At 41.6% G+C, this 17,916-nt stretch overlaps 1 protein-coding gene across 1 annotated transcript in view; it reads left to right on the top strand.

Annotated features, from left to right (window-relative positions):
• LOC134358777 (VPS10 domain-containing receptor SorCS1-like) overlaps positions 1–17,916 on the top strand; it is a 1,326,002-nt gene that overhangs the window by 931,532 nt on the left and 376,554 nt on the right. The window contains exon 4 of the mRNA XM_063071254.1: positions 7,809–7,967. Coding sequence (XP_062927324.1) covers positions 7,809–7,967 — 159 coding nt within the window. The remainder of the gene's footprint in view (positions 1–7,808; positions 7,968–17,916) is intronic.

Below are 17,916 nucleotides of genomic sequence, written 5' to 3'. Positions count from 1 at the left end.
TCAAAATGAAGCTGAAAATTCACAAGCTGTTTAATAAAACCAGGTAGTGAAAAAACAGGAAGAACTGGAGCTCCATTATATTGAGACTGAATTTATCTACAAAATGAGATTCCCTCACAGAGCTTTGAATAAAGTATAGAGTGAAACATAATTTCCCCATTAACAAATGTGTACAGTCTTACAAAAAATTATGAGGTATTCTGAACCTAAAGATTATGGCTGAAATACTTCTGTCAACTTTCTAAAAAGTAAACGGTATTTCCAGGACCTTCCTTGATGGTGATGAATTGCATTGCCAAAGCTTGGCACCAGAAACATGAGTCTCCTTGAGAGCTTGTTTATCGACTGTTAATGAAAAAGTATTAATCCACATCAGTCCCTGAATCCAGGCAGTGATTCTTGCTAAGGGAAGCAGTAAGCTCGCCTGTGACAAATGCACTGTTGTTTTTTTTTAGTTCTTTAACAATTTTGCAGCTTTGGAAATTCAGGAAACTACACCCACTACTTCTTGTTTCAAGAGTGCCCAGTGATAAGTCAGAAAATAATCGTGTGATTCATTGTTGCTTTTATTTCTTGCTCCTGTTCATGTGTTAATATCTCAATTACTCCGATGATGTACTATAACAACGCCTGAGGAAAAGGGTAGTATGATAATTCAGCAGTGCTGCTGGAGCCTGGTTCGATCCTGTCCTCTGGTGCTATTTGTGTGGAGTCTGTATTTTCTCTGTGACCATGAGGTTGTTCTGGTTTCCCTTCACATCCCAAAAATATACTGCAACATACAATCTGTTGGAGGAACTTAGTGGGTCAAATATTATCTCAGGGAGGAAAACAATTATCTAAGTTTTGGGTTGAAACCCAGATAATTCCTTTCCTCCTGCAGATGCAGGTCGACCTGTTGAGTTCCTCCAGCAGGTTGTCACTCTAGATTCCAGCATCCGCTGCCTCTTGTGTCTCCGAAGCTGGTAAGTTAAATAGTTAATTGAAATTACTGCTTGATGTCGGTAGGGAGTATAACATTAAAGAGCAATGGAGCACTGATGGGCATGTGCGGGAGAGGATACATTGCAGAGTAACAGGGGAATAAGGAAAGGGACATGAGGTTGCTTTGCTAGGTTCCAACATGGGATGAATGGACTTCTTCTGCCATGGAATTTGCAGTAAGGCATAAGTCAAGACGATAACCTGACAGAGACGATGTGCAGACATACCGACATAGTACAGTCATCCAGGCTGAACATGGCACTTGAAAGTCTAACTCCTCTTTGTATAAATGTTCTGTTCATGTATGGGACCAAAAATCACCAGGCATACCAAGACCAAATAAAGACGCTAATGAAAGCTTATAAAGATGAACTTTATTTGTCACATGTACATATAAATACCTATGCCTTGGAACAGAACATTCTGCAAAAGGTAGAGGATACGGCCCAATCCGTCATGGGTAAAAGTGCTCCCTACCATTGGGCACATCTACATGAAACACTGTCACAGAAAGCAGCATCCATCATCAGGAGTCCCTACCACCCAGGACGTACTCTCTCCTCATGGTTGCCATTAGGAAGAAGGTACAGGAGCCTCTAGACTCTCACCACCAGGTTCAGGAACAGTTATTACCCCTCAATCTTCAACCAAAAGGGATCACTTCATTCAACTTCACCTGCCCCATCACTGAAATGTTCCCACAATCTATGGACTCACTTTCATGGACTTTTCATCTCCTGTTTTTGATATTTATTGTTTATTTGTTTATTAATATTTATTTATTTTTATTTGCACTGTTTTGTTGTCTTTGGCACATTGGTTGAATGTCAAGTTGGTGTGGTATTTCATTGATTCTGTTATGGACTCATTGAGTATGCCTGCAAGACAATGAATCTCAGGGTTGTATCTGGTACTTTGTATTTTGATAATAAATTTACTTTGAACTTTGAACTTTAAAACATACAGTAAAATGTGTCATTTTCTGTCAAGTGAAATCAGTGAGGATTTTGCTGGGCCGCCTACAAGTATCACCACTCTTCCAGCACCGACATAGCCTGCCCAAAGCTCACTAACTCCAACCCATATCCCCTTGAAACATGGGAGGAAACCAGACACCAGTGGAAACCCGCAGGGTCACAGGGAAAATGAGCATACTCCTTGGAGACAACGGCAGGAACTGGATGTCAGTCTCACAGCTGGTGCTGTAAATAGTTGTCCTTACTGCCATTCTACCCTATTGTCCTTTATTGACATTTGCTAATTATTCAACAATTATTTTACTAACTTTAGAGCATTATAGGCCCTTAACTCATTGAATTTATTGGTTATTAACACCTGAAATATGTATTGTGAAGTGATGATGAGATAGATAGATAGATAGATAGATAGATACTTTATTGATCCCAAAGGAATTTACAGTATCACAATAGCATTATAAGTGCACAAATATACAAATATTAGAAGAAAAGTAAAAAGGAATAAAAAATAAATTACCTCAAACAGTCTATCTGGAGGGGGTCATCACTTCCCCTGCAGTAGGTTGACTCGTTATAGAGCGTAATGGCCGAAAATAAGAACTACCTCATATAGCACTTTTTGGAGCAGTATAGTTGTCTTAGTCTATTACCAAAAATGCTCCTCTGTTCAGCCAAGGTAGTGTGTAGAGGGTGAGAAACAACTGTCCAGAATTTCCAGGATTTCAATGTTGATGCCATTTTCCCAGCTCACCACTGCATAGAAGATTGTACTGGTGACAACAGACATGTGAAGGAGAGGCCTGCATGCTCCAAAGGACCCCAGTCTCCTCAGGAAGTAGAGGCGACTCTGGCCCTGTGTTGGTGCTCCACTCAAGTCTGTCATCAAATGCTCCCCCATGTACTTGTAGGTCTTCACCACATCCATGTCCTCACCAACAGTAGTAACAGGGAGCAATGCAGGCTTAGTCTTTCTAAAGTCATACAGGAGTACCAAAGTTTCTATCGGAAAAATGGACAGTTTTAAGCTGTAACTTCAGAGCAATTCAGTGACTGTTCTCCTTGTTCAGGAGGAAGTAAAGTGTGATTGATGAATGAGTAAGAGTTGTCAGAGTTCTGTTAATCAGCAAAGACACAATGTCATAATTGGTAAGAATAAGCTCATTGAAAAATGATTCAAAAAAAAGGTCAAGAAATGTGGCAGAGCGATGTAGCAAGAAGAGTCTCTGCTTCACAGTTCCTTCAGACTTGTTTCAGTCCTGAGCTCAGGTGCTGCCTGAGTGGAGTTTGCATGCTCTCCCTGTGTGTGCATGGAGATCCCCCTGGAGATCTGATTTCCTCCCACACCGCAAAGAGTTGTGTGTTTGTGGGTGAATTGGCTGCCATAAATTGCCCGTAGTGTGTAGGGTCAGTGGTAGAATCTGGGGAGCATTGTTGGGAAGTTGGGGAGAATGGAAATGAGACAAGTTTAGGATCAGTGTAAGTAGGTACTTGATGACCATGTAGCCACTGGGGCAATGTTGTATGACTTTCTTTTACTTGCTGTATGAGTCTCTTACTCTCAGCATCTTCGTTGTTTTATTTGTATTTGATATACAGTCCAAAGCCCCCCGTCCCGCCCCTTGCCCATTTTTCCAACTCCTCCAGCATTTACTTCCTTTTCTGAAGCCTGGAATAGGTTCGGCTTTAGAAAACAAGTTCAAAATATATGCCACCTTTCACATTCTCTAGGTCATCCCTAAGAGTAGCAGTTTGCATAACATTTTATAGCACTAGTGATTGGGGTTCAATCCCCATCGCAGTCTGTAAGGAGTTTGCACATTCTCCCTGTGACTCCATGGGTTTCCCACAAGTGGTCCGGTTGCTTCCCACATTCCAAAGATTAGTAAGATGGGGGCATGCTGTGATGCTGCTGAAAGCATGGTGAGTGGCACTTACAACCTGCCCTCAGCACAAACTGTGTTAGTTATTGACGAAAGTTACACACTTCACTGTATGTTTCAACATACACACGTTGAATAAAGCTAAGCTTTATCTCTAAATTCCAGCACTGATGTAGGAATCAGTTTGGCCAGGGCTCAGATGGAAACTCCCTGACTCACCTTCAAAACAATGCAATGGGAGAAAGCAAATGTAGCCCTGAATTATCACCTTGTCAAAAAAAAAACAGCTCAGGTCATGTTTTTCCCAAACACAGATGCAGTGTTTTATGTATCCCATTAGAAACATAATGGACCATTTAGAAGCTGACTGAAGTAAGAACCTCAAAAGTCCCCAGTGCATACTTACAATGAGATCCCCAGCCAGACATTTTTATTTCTTCCAAAGCAATACGATCCCACACAAAGTCAAACCTACCAATCAAAATGAACCCATCTATTTAAGACTGTATAACTGTTCACCAACAATAACCTGGATGTTTTGTTTTCCTCCCTAAACCTAGCAGATGATGTAAATATTTATTCTGTTTTCAGTAATTTTCACATGCATATTGATATCCTAATACACACAAGTAATTTTTTCCGATCAGATTGACAGAGGCTCCACACATGTAGTGTTGGGAAATTCAAAAATCAGCATTCTCGAGCTTTCGGCTTTTTTGACTGCCCAATTGAATCATAATTCATTGGCAAGAGCAAATAAAAATAACGTAGGGACAAGTGGAGTGGACATTTTTGGACTGGACCAGTGTTAGAGTGGGGAGCTTAACTGGGGTAAGTTTCTGGTAGGTTTCTTCCTCATTCTTCATCTGTTAGTGCATAGTTATTTCAGTGTCATTGGCTCCAGGGGCTGTGTTTTACTGATTGTCACCTCCAATTTCCTGGATAACCACTTCTCCACCAGGTGCACTGAGTTGCAGCTCCTGGGAGAATGTGTTAAGAAACTTGAGCTGCATATTTATAACCTCCAGCACATACAGAAAAATGAGGAAGTGATAGATAGGTGCTACAGGGTGGTAGTTTCCCTGATTTCTGGATCATTGGAATCTCTTTTGTATGACCTGCACAAAATGGACGGGTTACACCTGACCCCCAGGGGGACCAACATCCTTTGGGACAGGTTTGCTAGAGCAGTTGGGGAGGGTTTAAACAAATTTGACAGAGGGGTGGGAACAGGAGTGGTGAGGATGGGGTAGATGGTATTCAAGCAGAGGCAATGTGCAGTCAGACTGTCAGGAAGGATGGGAAGATCATAAGGCACTCGGGATGACTTGTTGGTAACTAGTGGCATTTTGCAGGGATCGGTGATGGGACCTCTTATTTTTATGTGATGTGTCAATGATTTAGCTGACTGAATTGATGGCTTTGTGGCCAAGTTACAAAGATGATACAAAGATAGGTCGAGGTGCAGGTTGTGTTGAGGAAGCAGAGAGGCTACAGAAGGACACACAGATTAGGAGAATGGTCAAAGAGGTGGCAGTGGAATACAGTGTCAGGAAGTGTATGGTCATGCACCTTGGTAGAAGAAATAAAGGCATGACCTATGTTCTAAATGGGGAGAAAATTCAAAATTCCGAGGGGCAAAGAGACTTGGAAATCTTTATGCAGGATTCTCTAAACATTAACTTGCAGGTGAATCAGTGATGCATTCATTTCAAGAGGAATAGATGACATAATGACATAATGCTGAGATTAAAAGGTATTGTCAGAGCACACTAGAAGTATTGTGAGCAGTTTTAGGCCCTGTATTTAAGAAAGGATTTTCTGACAATGGAGCTAATATTACACATGAATGACTGATACAGACTCTTCTCTTTCTATGTCAGGCTCATCTTCCTGCTCTGTATTTCACAACACCCATATTCTTTTGTTAGTGACTGCTTTTGTTCACTCACTGAAGAGATTACCTTGTTTGCAGGTTATTCACATGACCACACGTTTTACCCCACCAGAGATATCCCGCGCCTCCATCTTCATCATCCTCTCCTACCCTCCCTGCAGCTTAGCAAGCTTCTCTTGTCCCCTCCCAGTTCTGACAAAGGGTCTCCAATTTGAATCAATAACTCCATTTTGCTTTCCGCAGGTGCAACCACTTTGGGGGGGAGTGTGCTGATGATTGTGGTTTTCAGAAGTTACAGACAAAGTATGAAATAAATACAAGCTTGCTCTCAAATTGATCAAGGTCACACTGTGATACAGAAGCTTTATTTCTGGGGTCGGCAGACTATCTCTGCTGACCATTTTACCGTTCATCCCAACATAGCGGAAATAAAAATGAAGATAATACACACAAAATGCGGCGGAACTCCACATGTCAGCTGAGTCCTGGTGAAGGGCCCCGGCCTGAAACATTGACTGTTTATTTCCGTCCATAGATGCTGCCTGACCTGAGGTGCTCCTCCTGCATTTTGTGTGAATTACTCTGGATTTACAGAAGCTGCAGTTAGTCTGCGTTGGCAGCAACACCTCCAGTTTCACTGGTGCCTGCTGCTGACGTAGGATTGTCCTGTTTGATCCAGTTCAAGCCGAATCATCATGTTTGCTGATGTCACAACAGTGGTTGGCCTTATCAACGATGAAGACGAGACTGTGTACAGAGAGGAGGTAGAGAGGCTGCACAACAACTTGAGTCTCAGCTTGGAAAGACGAAAGAAATGTTGGTAGCTTTTTGGAATGGTCAGGCTGACCAGTCCTCACTGCACATAAACGACTTCTCTATGGAAAGAGTTAGAATCACCAAGCTTTTGGGAGCGCACGTAACGGATGATCTCACCTGGTTCCCTCAACACTACCTTTCTAGTTAAGAAAGCATAGCAGCATCTCCACTTTCTGAGGTGATTGAGGTAAGCAAAGCTCCCCACCCCCATTCCAACTATCTTATACAGGAGAACCACTGAGACTATCCTGCCCAACTGCATCACTGTCTGGTGTGGCACTTGACTGCGCGAACCGACAAAGGATTACGACTGCTGCATACACAGGATTGTTAACATTATCACTGAACCCTCCCATCCATCCAACAATATTTGACACCCAACCGTCAGGCAGGCTGAACAATAGCATCAGGACAAAGCTGTTAGGAAGTGAGACAACTTCTTCCACCAGGCCGTAAGGCTACTAAGCTCCCTGCCTACTAGATCTCATCGTGTATGATAATGTCGGAAGCACTACCTTTTATCTTCATGAAACTTCAGCTAATTGGGGCAGCCACTTAATAGGACCAAACTGGACTGGTCCTGATGTGTCCCAATTAACCAGAATCCACTGTAATTAAAAGATATAAAAAAGACAACTACTGTTTAACTGAGTAACAATGTATGTATTTAAATGAACTAAAGAACAAATTAGAACACTACCAATACTACTACAGTACTATAAAACTGCATATTAATACCTAAACATTATTTGGATAGAGCAACAAGTACAGTATATGCTGCCATGTCCTTTTGATTGATTGTGAATGAACTGTCTTTATTGTCAAAATAAAAAAACTAAATGATCAAAGATCACTGCTTTTCAAATTGGAGTCAGTTGGCCCAAATGGATAACATAACACAACAACATGCAAGTGATGCTATTTAAAAACTATTCGCTCCATTCCGTATAACAGCCATAAATGTTCACCAATAGCCCCTGTCTCAATTGAATGGCGTAGTCCCTCAAATACATGAAGGTTGTTTTCTTGAATATATTTTGTTCTTTAAGAGTTGTCCTAAATAAGTGATTACCCTGATTAAACAATGGCCTAATTAACCACAATCTATTGTATTTCTTATTGTAATTGAGAGTATTCTTATTATTACATATTGCAATGTACCGCTGCTGGAAAACAACAAATTTCACAACATATGTTGGTGATATTAAACCTGATTCTGATTCTTCCATTTTTCCTTTATTCTGCCTTGAACAGATAATGCTTGTGAGTGACCCTGAGATTGAGAGCAGTGTCCTAATCAGCTCAGACGAGGGTGCGACCTATCAAAAATATCGCCAGAGCTTTCAGATCCAAACCATGCTGTTCCATCCACAAGAGGAGGATTGGATTCTGGCCTACAGCCAAGATCAAAAGGTGAGTCTTGTCGCTTCAGTCCGTGGTTCACGGAATCTGAGCAAATACTTTCTTTCTAGTGATGAGTTCGGTCTTTAAACAGGTTCTGCAAACAGACCATGCTGTTAATATTGAAACTAAAGGGTTGGAGGCTTCACTTTCAAGTCAGTGTGAGATTGAGATGTGCATTTTCATCGACAGGTTAACAAGGTACATAGTGTCAAAGAGAATGGCCAGGCTCTGCATGGGCAAAGAAAATATATCCTTCAACGATTAAGAAAACTTGGAATCCAACGGCCCCATCTTGAGACTGCCGCAGGTGGTGCTTTGACTAAAAGAATGAGTTATAGCCAGGAGCATTCTCCTTTGATCACAAGTTGAAGTCACAATATTGCCTTGTCCCATGAGCCTTTCTGAGGATGTTAAGAAAGTGAAACACAGAGCATTCATACAGCCAATGTTTGAACGTGGTGTATCTGCTCCAGGGTTTACTGAGGATCAGACTCAAACCTCTGACCAAATTCCAGGTGCTGCATAGGAATTGTCATTCCTCAGATTCTGGCTTTGAATATTTCGAGATTTAAAGTCCCACCAACACTATACCACTGTCACAATTTGCAACAAGCTGTCACCTAACTGATCACGTCTGGCAGCAAAAAGACACAAAAAGAATCTAAGCTAAAAATTAAACTACATTATCAGTGTCCATTTTCCCATAGTTTTATGATTAACAGGCCTGGAGAGGGTACAGAGAAGATTCACTAGAATGATTCCGGGAATGAGAGAATTAACATATGAGGAACGTTTGTCCGCTCTTGGACTGTATTCCTTGGAGTTCAGAAGAATGAGGGGAGACCTCATAGAAACATTTTGAACGTTGAAAGGCATGGACAGAGTGGATGTGGCAAAGTTGTTTCCCATGATGGGGGAGTCTAGTACGAGAGAGCATGACTTCAGGATTGAAGGGCGCCATTTCAGAACAGAAATGCGAAGAAATTTTTTTAGTCAGAGGGTGGTGAATCTATGGAATTTGTTGCCACAGGCAGCAGTGGAGGCCAAGTCATTGGGTGTATTTAAGGCAGAGATTGATAGATATCTGAGTAGCCAGGGCATCAAAGGTTATGGTGAGAAGGCAGGGGAGTGGGACTAAGTGGGAGAATGGATCAGCTCATGATAAAATGGCAGAGCAGACTCAATGGGCCGAATGGCCAACTTCTGCTCCTTTGTCTTATGGTCTTATGGTTACTGCACAGAGACAGAAAAATGCTTTCTTATTCAATTCAATAGGGCTGTCATTTTGATACTCTTGACAGGTGTCAAAGATTAGGTAGGGTTAATTCACTTTGCTGATTTTGAGAAAAAGATACAATAAATCTACACTTAGTGACCACTTTATTAGATACACCTATACAACTTTATGTTAATACAAATATCTAATCAATCATGTGACAGCAACTCACTGCATAAAAGAATATAGACATGGTCAATAGGTTTAGTTGTTGTGCAGACCAAACATCAGAAGAATGAAAGAAATGTGATCAAAGTGAATTTGACCATGGAATGATTGTTGGTGCCAGAATGGGTGGTCTGAGTATCTCCTGGGATTCTCACACATAACTGTCGCTAGTGTTTACAGAGAATGGTGCAAATATAACCCCAAAAAAAACGTCAAGTGACTGACAGTTCTGTGGGCAAAAACAACTCGTTAATGAGAGAGATCAGAGGAGAATGCCAGTCAGGGTCAGACAGTGACTCAAATAACCACGTGTTACAATAGTGGTGTGCAGAAGAGCATCTCTGAATGTGAAGCTTGAAGTGGAAGGGCTACAGCAGCACAAGACCTCACCAGGTTCCACTCTCATTCCCAATAAAGTGGCTACTGAACATATATATTTTTTTGCAAAAGGCTGAGCAGTTTCAGTTACACAAACATTATTAATGTTCTTAAATTCATTATGGAGGGTGGTTCTGTCTAGTAAAGGTAGGAACAATTGAACATCCATAGCTACTTGAAGTGAGCCACTTCCATAATCAAAATACTTCACAGAGTTATGGAATTACAGAACTGGAACTGGGAACCTAATGAATGAGAAGAACAACTCTACCACTTAAAACTCCACAGCCCATCGGGACATGGTCCAGATAAAAGATTTCGACCAGAAATAATGACTTTCCATTTCCCTCCACAGTTGCTGCTTGATCTGCTGAGTTCCTGCAGTTGTTTACCATTCCAGGTTTCAGCTCCTACCATTTCTTGTGTCTCTATGGTTCATATCTGTTGGTATACCTGCACTGCACTTTTGCTATAAGCATTAATCTTAGCATACTGCCGGTGCAGTACAATACTCTTTGCTCATCATGTTTAAGCTATGGAAGGACCTCTAATTCCCTTCCATATATTACTCAGATTCAGCCATCAATAAACAAATTCAAACAGACATCCTGAGGTTGTTAAGGCACAGTATAAATACAAGATGCTTCTGAAAAATAGATAACATAAAACTTCTGTGTGGAGCTCGCTGACAAACTGCTGGATGTCTAATGCTATAAGAAAACCTATACTGCAATAAATAATCCAATGGCTGCAAAGTGTGTGTAAAAGGAGGCCATCCAACCTATTGAACCTGTGATAGCTTCAGATAAAACAGTCTTGTTAATTTGATTCTCTCACTCTGTAAATTACTCTCCTTTAAATCTGCATCCAAATCCCTTTCAAAAGTACTCATTGATCTGGCTTCCACCAGCCCCCTGATTTTACACCATAACTGCTCATATACTTACATCCAAACATTGAAATCTGACTCCCAATATTGTGAGCAGATTTGGGCATATTAAGATTGAAGGAATAACTAAGTGTATGTCCTGGTTAGACTTACTAAGGAATTTGGAAATGGTGACACTCCTCTGCACCTGCTGTCCTTGACACTGGTAACTGGAGGTACCAAATTTTTGGATATGTTGATGAGAAATTAAGTAAGTAACTTTAGGAAGAATTACCATGATATAGTAGGATGGTATGTCACAGAAACAGGTTCTTGGTCCCAACATTTTTGTCAAAAAGTTCTCTCTCTGTCTCTCTCTTCTCCTCCCTCTTTCTCTCTTCATCCTCTTTCTCTCCTCTATTTTCCTTCCCCACTCTGTCTCTCATTCCCCCCACATCTCTTTCCACCTCTATATCCCTCTCTTTCTTCCTCACTCTATTCCCCCCTCACTTCCATCACTCTCCCTCTCCCTCTTCTCCACTTTCCCACCTCACCTTCCCTCTTCTCCCCTCTGTTCTCCCCCTTTCTCCCCACTCTTTCTGTCTTCCCCCTCTCTCCCTATCTCTTTCTCCCCCTTCTCTCATCCCCTGTCTCTGTCTTCCCATTTTCTCTCTTCCCCTCTTTTTCACCACTCTCTTTTCACCTTTCTTTTCCTTTCTTTCTCTTTCCCCTTCTTTCTCTTGCCCTCTCTCTCTTTCCTCCTCTCCTTTCCCCTCTTTCTCTTCCCCCTCTCTTCCCCTCACACCCCCTTTCCCTTCTCCCTCTGTGTTTCCCTCCTGTCCCTCGCCCCCGCTCTACCTGTTCACAGTAAGGAATGAGCTGGCCCATGTTCTAGAATCATACAACAAGGGAGCAGACTCTCTGAGCTGTAAACTGCAGATCAGAATTGAACCTGGATCTCTAACTGTGAGTTAAAGGTTCTGCTTACTGTTTCACTGTATCTCCCTGTCCATATTTTACATTCACATTTTAAGAAGTAGCTTGTACTTACACAGTGCCTTACTCAACCTCTGCATCTCCTTTGGAACTTTACTCTTATTGATGATTGAAACCGGATAACATATCGAGTAGAGCTTGAGGTCCTTGTGAGATAGTATTCTGTTTGCTGAACTCAAACAATGTTCAAGTGGTGAGTACCCCTCCCTCCAAGGCGGATATACTTCCCGCTAAGAAAGAAGTTTAGACACAGTTCATTTACTTTTAGTGATACATGTTTTAGTTTAAATAAGACACTTAAACATAAAGGGTTTACAAAACACCACTATAATTCCTATAAGCTAAAAGACATACCAACAATTTTCAGATGAATGAATCATCTGTCACAGAAATCGACGGCAGAGGAATAGATTCTAGTTCACCCCAACTTTCTGTCATTTTTGATGTTCTTGACTATTCCTAACAAGTCTAACTGCTGTCTTACATTTATACTGATTTTTTTTTTTTGCCAGTTAGGTGACTTCAACACATGATTTATTTTCAGGGTTCTTTTCATACTGCTGGTTTAAAGGCTTCAGGGGAGAGATATCTCAGTTACCCACAAGTAATGCTGTGAGAGGTGACCATTTGAGTACATACATCTACAAGCTACTGATGGAGCAGCTAGATGATGTGCTAAGTGATTGTATCAATCTTGTCTGCAAGCTTCCTTGGATTTGAACTATATAACTTAGCCATTGTTGTCTGGTTTGAAACAGGCCAGTTAACAGATCCCCATTGTCTTACACTGCATCTCTTGAGCAGCCATCTCCATGCTGTGGGCCAGCAATATGTGCTCTAAAGACAGTGCTAACTGTTTGCAAAGCTGTTCTTTTAATTTCATACTCATTATTGCTTGCCATTTATGTTAGGACTTGAAGATCAGCTCCCACTTATGAGAAGAAGCTGAACAAAGAATGTTGTTTGGAAGTTTAACTTACTCAAAAACAATTCTTTAATCTCTAGAGGTGTTAGCTTCTATATTAGAAGGCTGAGTTCGGCAAATAGAAAGGCCTCCCGACCCCGGAGAGTGACTATCGATCACACTTAAAGATAATAAGAGAAGATGAGTATACATAAAACTGGCAAACTGGTAGTGGTCTGAGTCCAATGCTTATAGCAGAAGTACTGTACAAGTCCACTAAGGAAGATAGATCATGTCCAATAAACCACCAGGGATCAGACATTAGAGTTTCTCTTCCCATTCATTGGATCCTGAGGTATTATATGTATATCAACTGAGCAATAATGTGTATACTTGTAAACACAAGTCATTTTGAAGATGCGGTAAATCTTGTGTACTGCACACAAAGTGCTGGAGGAACTCAGCAGGTCAGGAATAGAGCTTGGAGGAGAATAAGCAATTGACATTTTGGGTTGAAACCCTTCATCAAGACTAGAAAGGGGCAAGAAGGGTCTTAGCCTAAAACATCAACTGCTTATTCTCCTCCATCAACACTGTCTGACCTGTTGAGTTTCTCAAGAATTTTGTGTGTGTGTACATGTGATTTCTCTCTGGGTCAGCTGAGTGCTCTTTGTCCCATTGTGTCAGGTATCCATGTGTTTAAACTGCTCTCCAGAATGTTGCATCTAGCCTGACTCCAAGCATGAGCTGCCATCTTATTTTACATTGAAGCCTCAGTAGTTCTCTCAGTTGAATATAGAGCATCCTGCACAGTAATTCATGCAAATGATCTCAAGTTTCCTGAGTAATATTTATCATCTAACAGTTCATAAAACAAACTCCTGTCATTATCATATTTTTGTGGGTGCTTGCTGTGCAAAGTGACTGCTAGGTTTCTAATGTTATACCAGTAACCGCACTTCAACAAATACTTCATTGGGATCAAAGTGCTTTGAGATGTCCCTGAAAGATGTAAATACACAGGAGCATCCCTTTCTTCTAAACAGTCTGACTGAAGATTATATGCAAATCATGAAATTATGAAATAGTCTTCTCTCTGTACGATGACTGGGAGGAGGTGGAAGGATGTGTCTTCACTGCTTTGCTGCTACATTACAATTCCCAATATCAAAGGGAAGCTTCTACCTGGGAAGTTGAAAAGGACACTGTACTTGACTATCTTCAAGTAGTGTTTGGGCTCCCTAAAAGTATAATATAAAACATAATAAATTCAAATAGGAAATGGCTCAAGTAAAGAGAAAGGCATATCCAACATGGATCAAGTTCCTATTGTGTGTTAACTGGTTGGCAAGAGAGTGTATCTGAACTACAAAACTGACAGGAGTCTTTGATATGATTTACAGTGACAAACAGAATCCAATATTCCTTTGCCCCTCAGGAAGAACTGAATTCACTATTGGAAAGGTTGGCGGAAGGTGCAAACATGGCTTTCAGAAAGGAACTTGACACCTCTTCTGATATACTTAAGGCTTTCTATTACCAAAATGCACGAATCACAGGAGCATGATGAAACCATTTCCCGATGCTTAGAGAAGTGCAATGTCAGTAGCTCTCGATAAGCTTCAAAGGATCCAGGACAAAGTAGCCAGCTTTGCTGAAACCATGTCAAACACTCTCTACATTCATTCGCTCCTGAGTTACAGGGGAAGGCTGAATATGTTAGGACTTCATTCCCTGGAGCATAGAAGAGTGAGTGGAGATTTGATAGAGGTATACAAAATTTTGAGGTGTACAGGTTTCAATAGGTACATTTAATGTCAGAGAAATGTATACAATATACATCCTGAGATTCTTATTCTTCACAAACATCCACAAAACCAGAGGAGTGCCCCAAAGAATGAATGACAGTTAAACATTAGAACCTAAAGCCCCCCCCATCTCCCCCCTCCCATGCACAAGCAGCAGCAAGGTAACAACTACCTCCTTCCCCTCCACCAAAACTGCATCGGCACCCCCCCCCCACCACCGAGCACTCAAATGTGCAGCAAAGCATCAATAACGACACAGATTTGCAGTACCCCAAAGACTACTCATTTTTCCAGTAATTTGACATACCACAGGCTCTCTCTTTCTCTCTCCCTGATAAGGGAAAAAGAGATGTCCCCGTTTCACAGCAAGAGGGAAGACATAACAAACCACTCGCTGATTGATATTAGAAGTCTGTTGTCTCACTTTTTCCAAGCTCTGTGTCCTGAGAGTTGGCCTCAGTAAGGCTCAGGTCTCTGGACACACAGCCCATAGCAGCTAATCTGCTGCTCCTGATGTTCTGTGTTCTGCCACGATGCCTCAGTCAGGGGCACCGGTCTTGAATCAGCCTATCTCCAGAGCCACTAAATTCTGGCACCCTGAAGGCGCGCTAGTCTTCCAGATCGTGTCCTTGGGATATCAAAAAACGGCTGGTCGTGAGGACCTGAGAGTGGGTCCCATTCCTGCAAAGAACTGAAGTCAGAGTGTAACTGCAGGTCAGAGTCTTCAAAGGAACCTTGAAAATGAAAAAAAAAGTGATATCAAAGATAGAAATAGGGCTGTTTCTGAAGATGGAAGCAAAGGAGTCACCATTTAGCAGCATTATCATTTTGCTCTACCCCTCTTGTAGGGTAAATGTAAGCAGGACTTTTTTTCCACAGAGGATGGGTAAAGAATATGGGTTAAGGGTAAAGGGTGAAATTTTTAAGGGTGACCTGAGGGGAACTTCTTGACTTGGACAGCAATGAGAGTATGGAAAAAGCTGCCAGTGGAAGTGGTGGTCGTGCATTTGAATTCAACATTTAAGAGAAATTTGGATAGTTACATAGATAACAGGGCATGGAGAGATCTGGTCTGTGTGCAGGTCGATGTGACCAGGCAGAATAATAGTTCAGATGTACTAGGTGGGCCATAGGACCTGTTTCTGTGTTATATGATACTGTGACCCCTTCACTCACACACATTGTCTGCGGTGTGTCCATTCTACAAATGTAGGCTTGACCAACCAGGCTGCTCCAACAGCACCTCCCAAATCTTCAACCTCACTGATAGGAAGGGTAATAGAACTGGCTTATTATTGTCGCGTGTACTGAAATACAGTGAATAGCTTTTCTTACATGGTGTTCATATGGATCAAATCATTACACAGTACACTAAGACAGAACAAGGTAAAGAATAACAGAATAAAGTGCAACAGTTACAGAGAAAATTCAGTACAGGTACTCAATGTGCACAATCATAATCAGGTAGATTGTGATGCCAAGAATCCACCTCATCATACTAGGGAACCTTTTGATAGTCTTATAACGGTGGAGTAGAAGCTTTCCTTGAGCTTGGTGGTAAGTGCTTTCAGACTTTTGTATCTATACTATGGGAGAGGGGAGAAGACAGAACATCTGCATTGGGTGGGGTCTTTGATTATGTTGGCTGCTTTACCTAGCCAATGAGAAGTATAGACGAAGTCCATAGAGGGGAGGCTGGCTGGTTTCCATGATGTGCTGAGCTATATCCACATTTCTTGGGTTCATATGCAAGCAGTTGCCATACCAAGTTGCAATGCATCCAGATAGGATGTTTTCTATGCTGTAGTGATAAAAATCGGTATTGCCAAATTTCATTAGCCTCCTGAGGAAGTAGAGGCATTGGTATCTAACGTTACTGAATCAGGACAGGCCATTGGTGATGTTCACTTCCTGGAACTTGAAGCTTCCATTGCTGAAAACAGGAGCTCTTCCTGAAATCAATGACCAGCTCCTTTGTTTTGCTGACATTGAGGTAAAGGTTGTTGTCAGGCACAATGTTACTAAACTCTCTTTCTTCTTCCTTTACTCCAAATCTTCATTAGTTGAGATATGTCCAACTATGGTGGTGTCATCTGCAAACTTGTAAACAGAGTTAGAGTCGAGTCTGCCCACCACTTCATGAGTGTACAGAGAGTAGAGTAGGGGGCTGAGTGGTGTAGAGATGGGACAACATTGATAAAAGTGTTAAGAGTTATAGGAAGAAGGTGGGAGAATGTGAATGTCAGAGCAAACTCAATGGGCTAAATGGCCTAATTCTGCTTCTCTATCTTATGGTATAAAATGTATTTGTGTTGGAAAATTAGCCAGGATCCCCAAACAGAAGGGTGACGCAGGCTAAAGAGATCATGCTCCTGTTTCTTATGTTTCCAACTTGATTTCCTCCCTCTGTATTTAACGTGGATACTCACCAAGACGATGTGAAAGTCTCTAGATGGTTGCTATACACGAATGCTCCAGATGGCTCTTGATGTGAGTTGGCAACAGCACATGACGAACATTGAGCTCTGTAACAACCTACTGATGCTCTCCACTAAAATCGAGGTGAGAAGACTGCAACTAGCAGGGCACTGTCTACGCCACCCCGAGCTACCTGCCAGCCTAGTCATCATATGGGAGCCCAAGCACGGGAGGATGAACCCTGGGTGCCCTCCCAAGACTATGGTCAACACGCTCCTAGAAGACAGCTGCGTGGCTAATGTAGATGAACTGAACACACTGATGAGGGAGAGGGAGAAGTGGAGAGTCCATCATTGTGCCCGACGCCAGCCCCCTAGGCCTGAGTCGACATAGTAGTAGTAGTAGTAGTAGTAGTAGTAGTAGTAGTAGTATTTAACATTGAAATATTTTATTCTAAATCTGCTATGCTGAATATTCAAGTGTTAGCTCAGAGCACCATCTGGAACCCTGGAATCCACCCCAGTTCACAGTATTCTTCAGCCAACAGCTGCAGACTCTATTTTCCAAGAGAATCTATCATTCCAAAGAAGATCAGTTGGATTCTTTGAGCAATGTCTTATATCATGAGATTATGAAATTTAGCAATTATAGAAGCAATTTATTCCCATATTAGCTTCCTCATTGTAGCAAAACCATTAGGAAACAAATCCTATTTTTTCTTTAATTTACCTTCAGAAAACCTGTTCAAAATTTGTAATCTTATTAAACTGTAACAAAGTCAGCCAATACTCTTTGCAATAACCTCATGTTTAGTTAAAGTTCATTCTCACTGACAGGTGACTTTCTTTCTCGCTTTTGCCCTGTCTCCTGAATTGTGTGCATGGACCAACAGAAACACGGTAAATTGGCATGTCAGGTCTTTAGCAAACTGAGTACATTGTATGTCTGGGTTGTTAATGTGGCTAACCCTCCGTAATTTGAGTTAAATGGTGAAATATCTGTGTGTAAAGCTGGGAGAAGGGGAGGTCACACCTCTGGATAATGACACAAAGCAAACAGTGCCAAGGATTACCATGCAAGAAGGCAACATTGAGCATTATATCAATGTTTGCCAAGTAGCTTCCTTCAGAAAAGAGTGGAGC

The sequence above is a fragment of the Mobula hypostoma genome, chromosome 19, assembly GCF_963921235.1.
Source record: "Mobula hypostoma chromosome 19, sMobHyp1.1, whole genome shotgun sequence".
In the NCBI taxonomy this organism is placed as follows: Eukaryota; Metazoa; Chordata; class Chondrichthyes; order Myliobatiformes; family Myliobatidae; genus Mobula; species Mobula hypostoma.
Note: the sequence above shows the minus strand (reverse complement) of the source record. Positions and strands in the feature narration are given on the sequence as shown.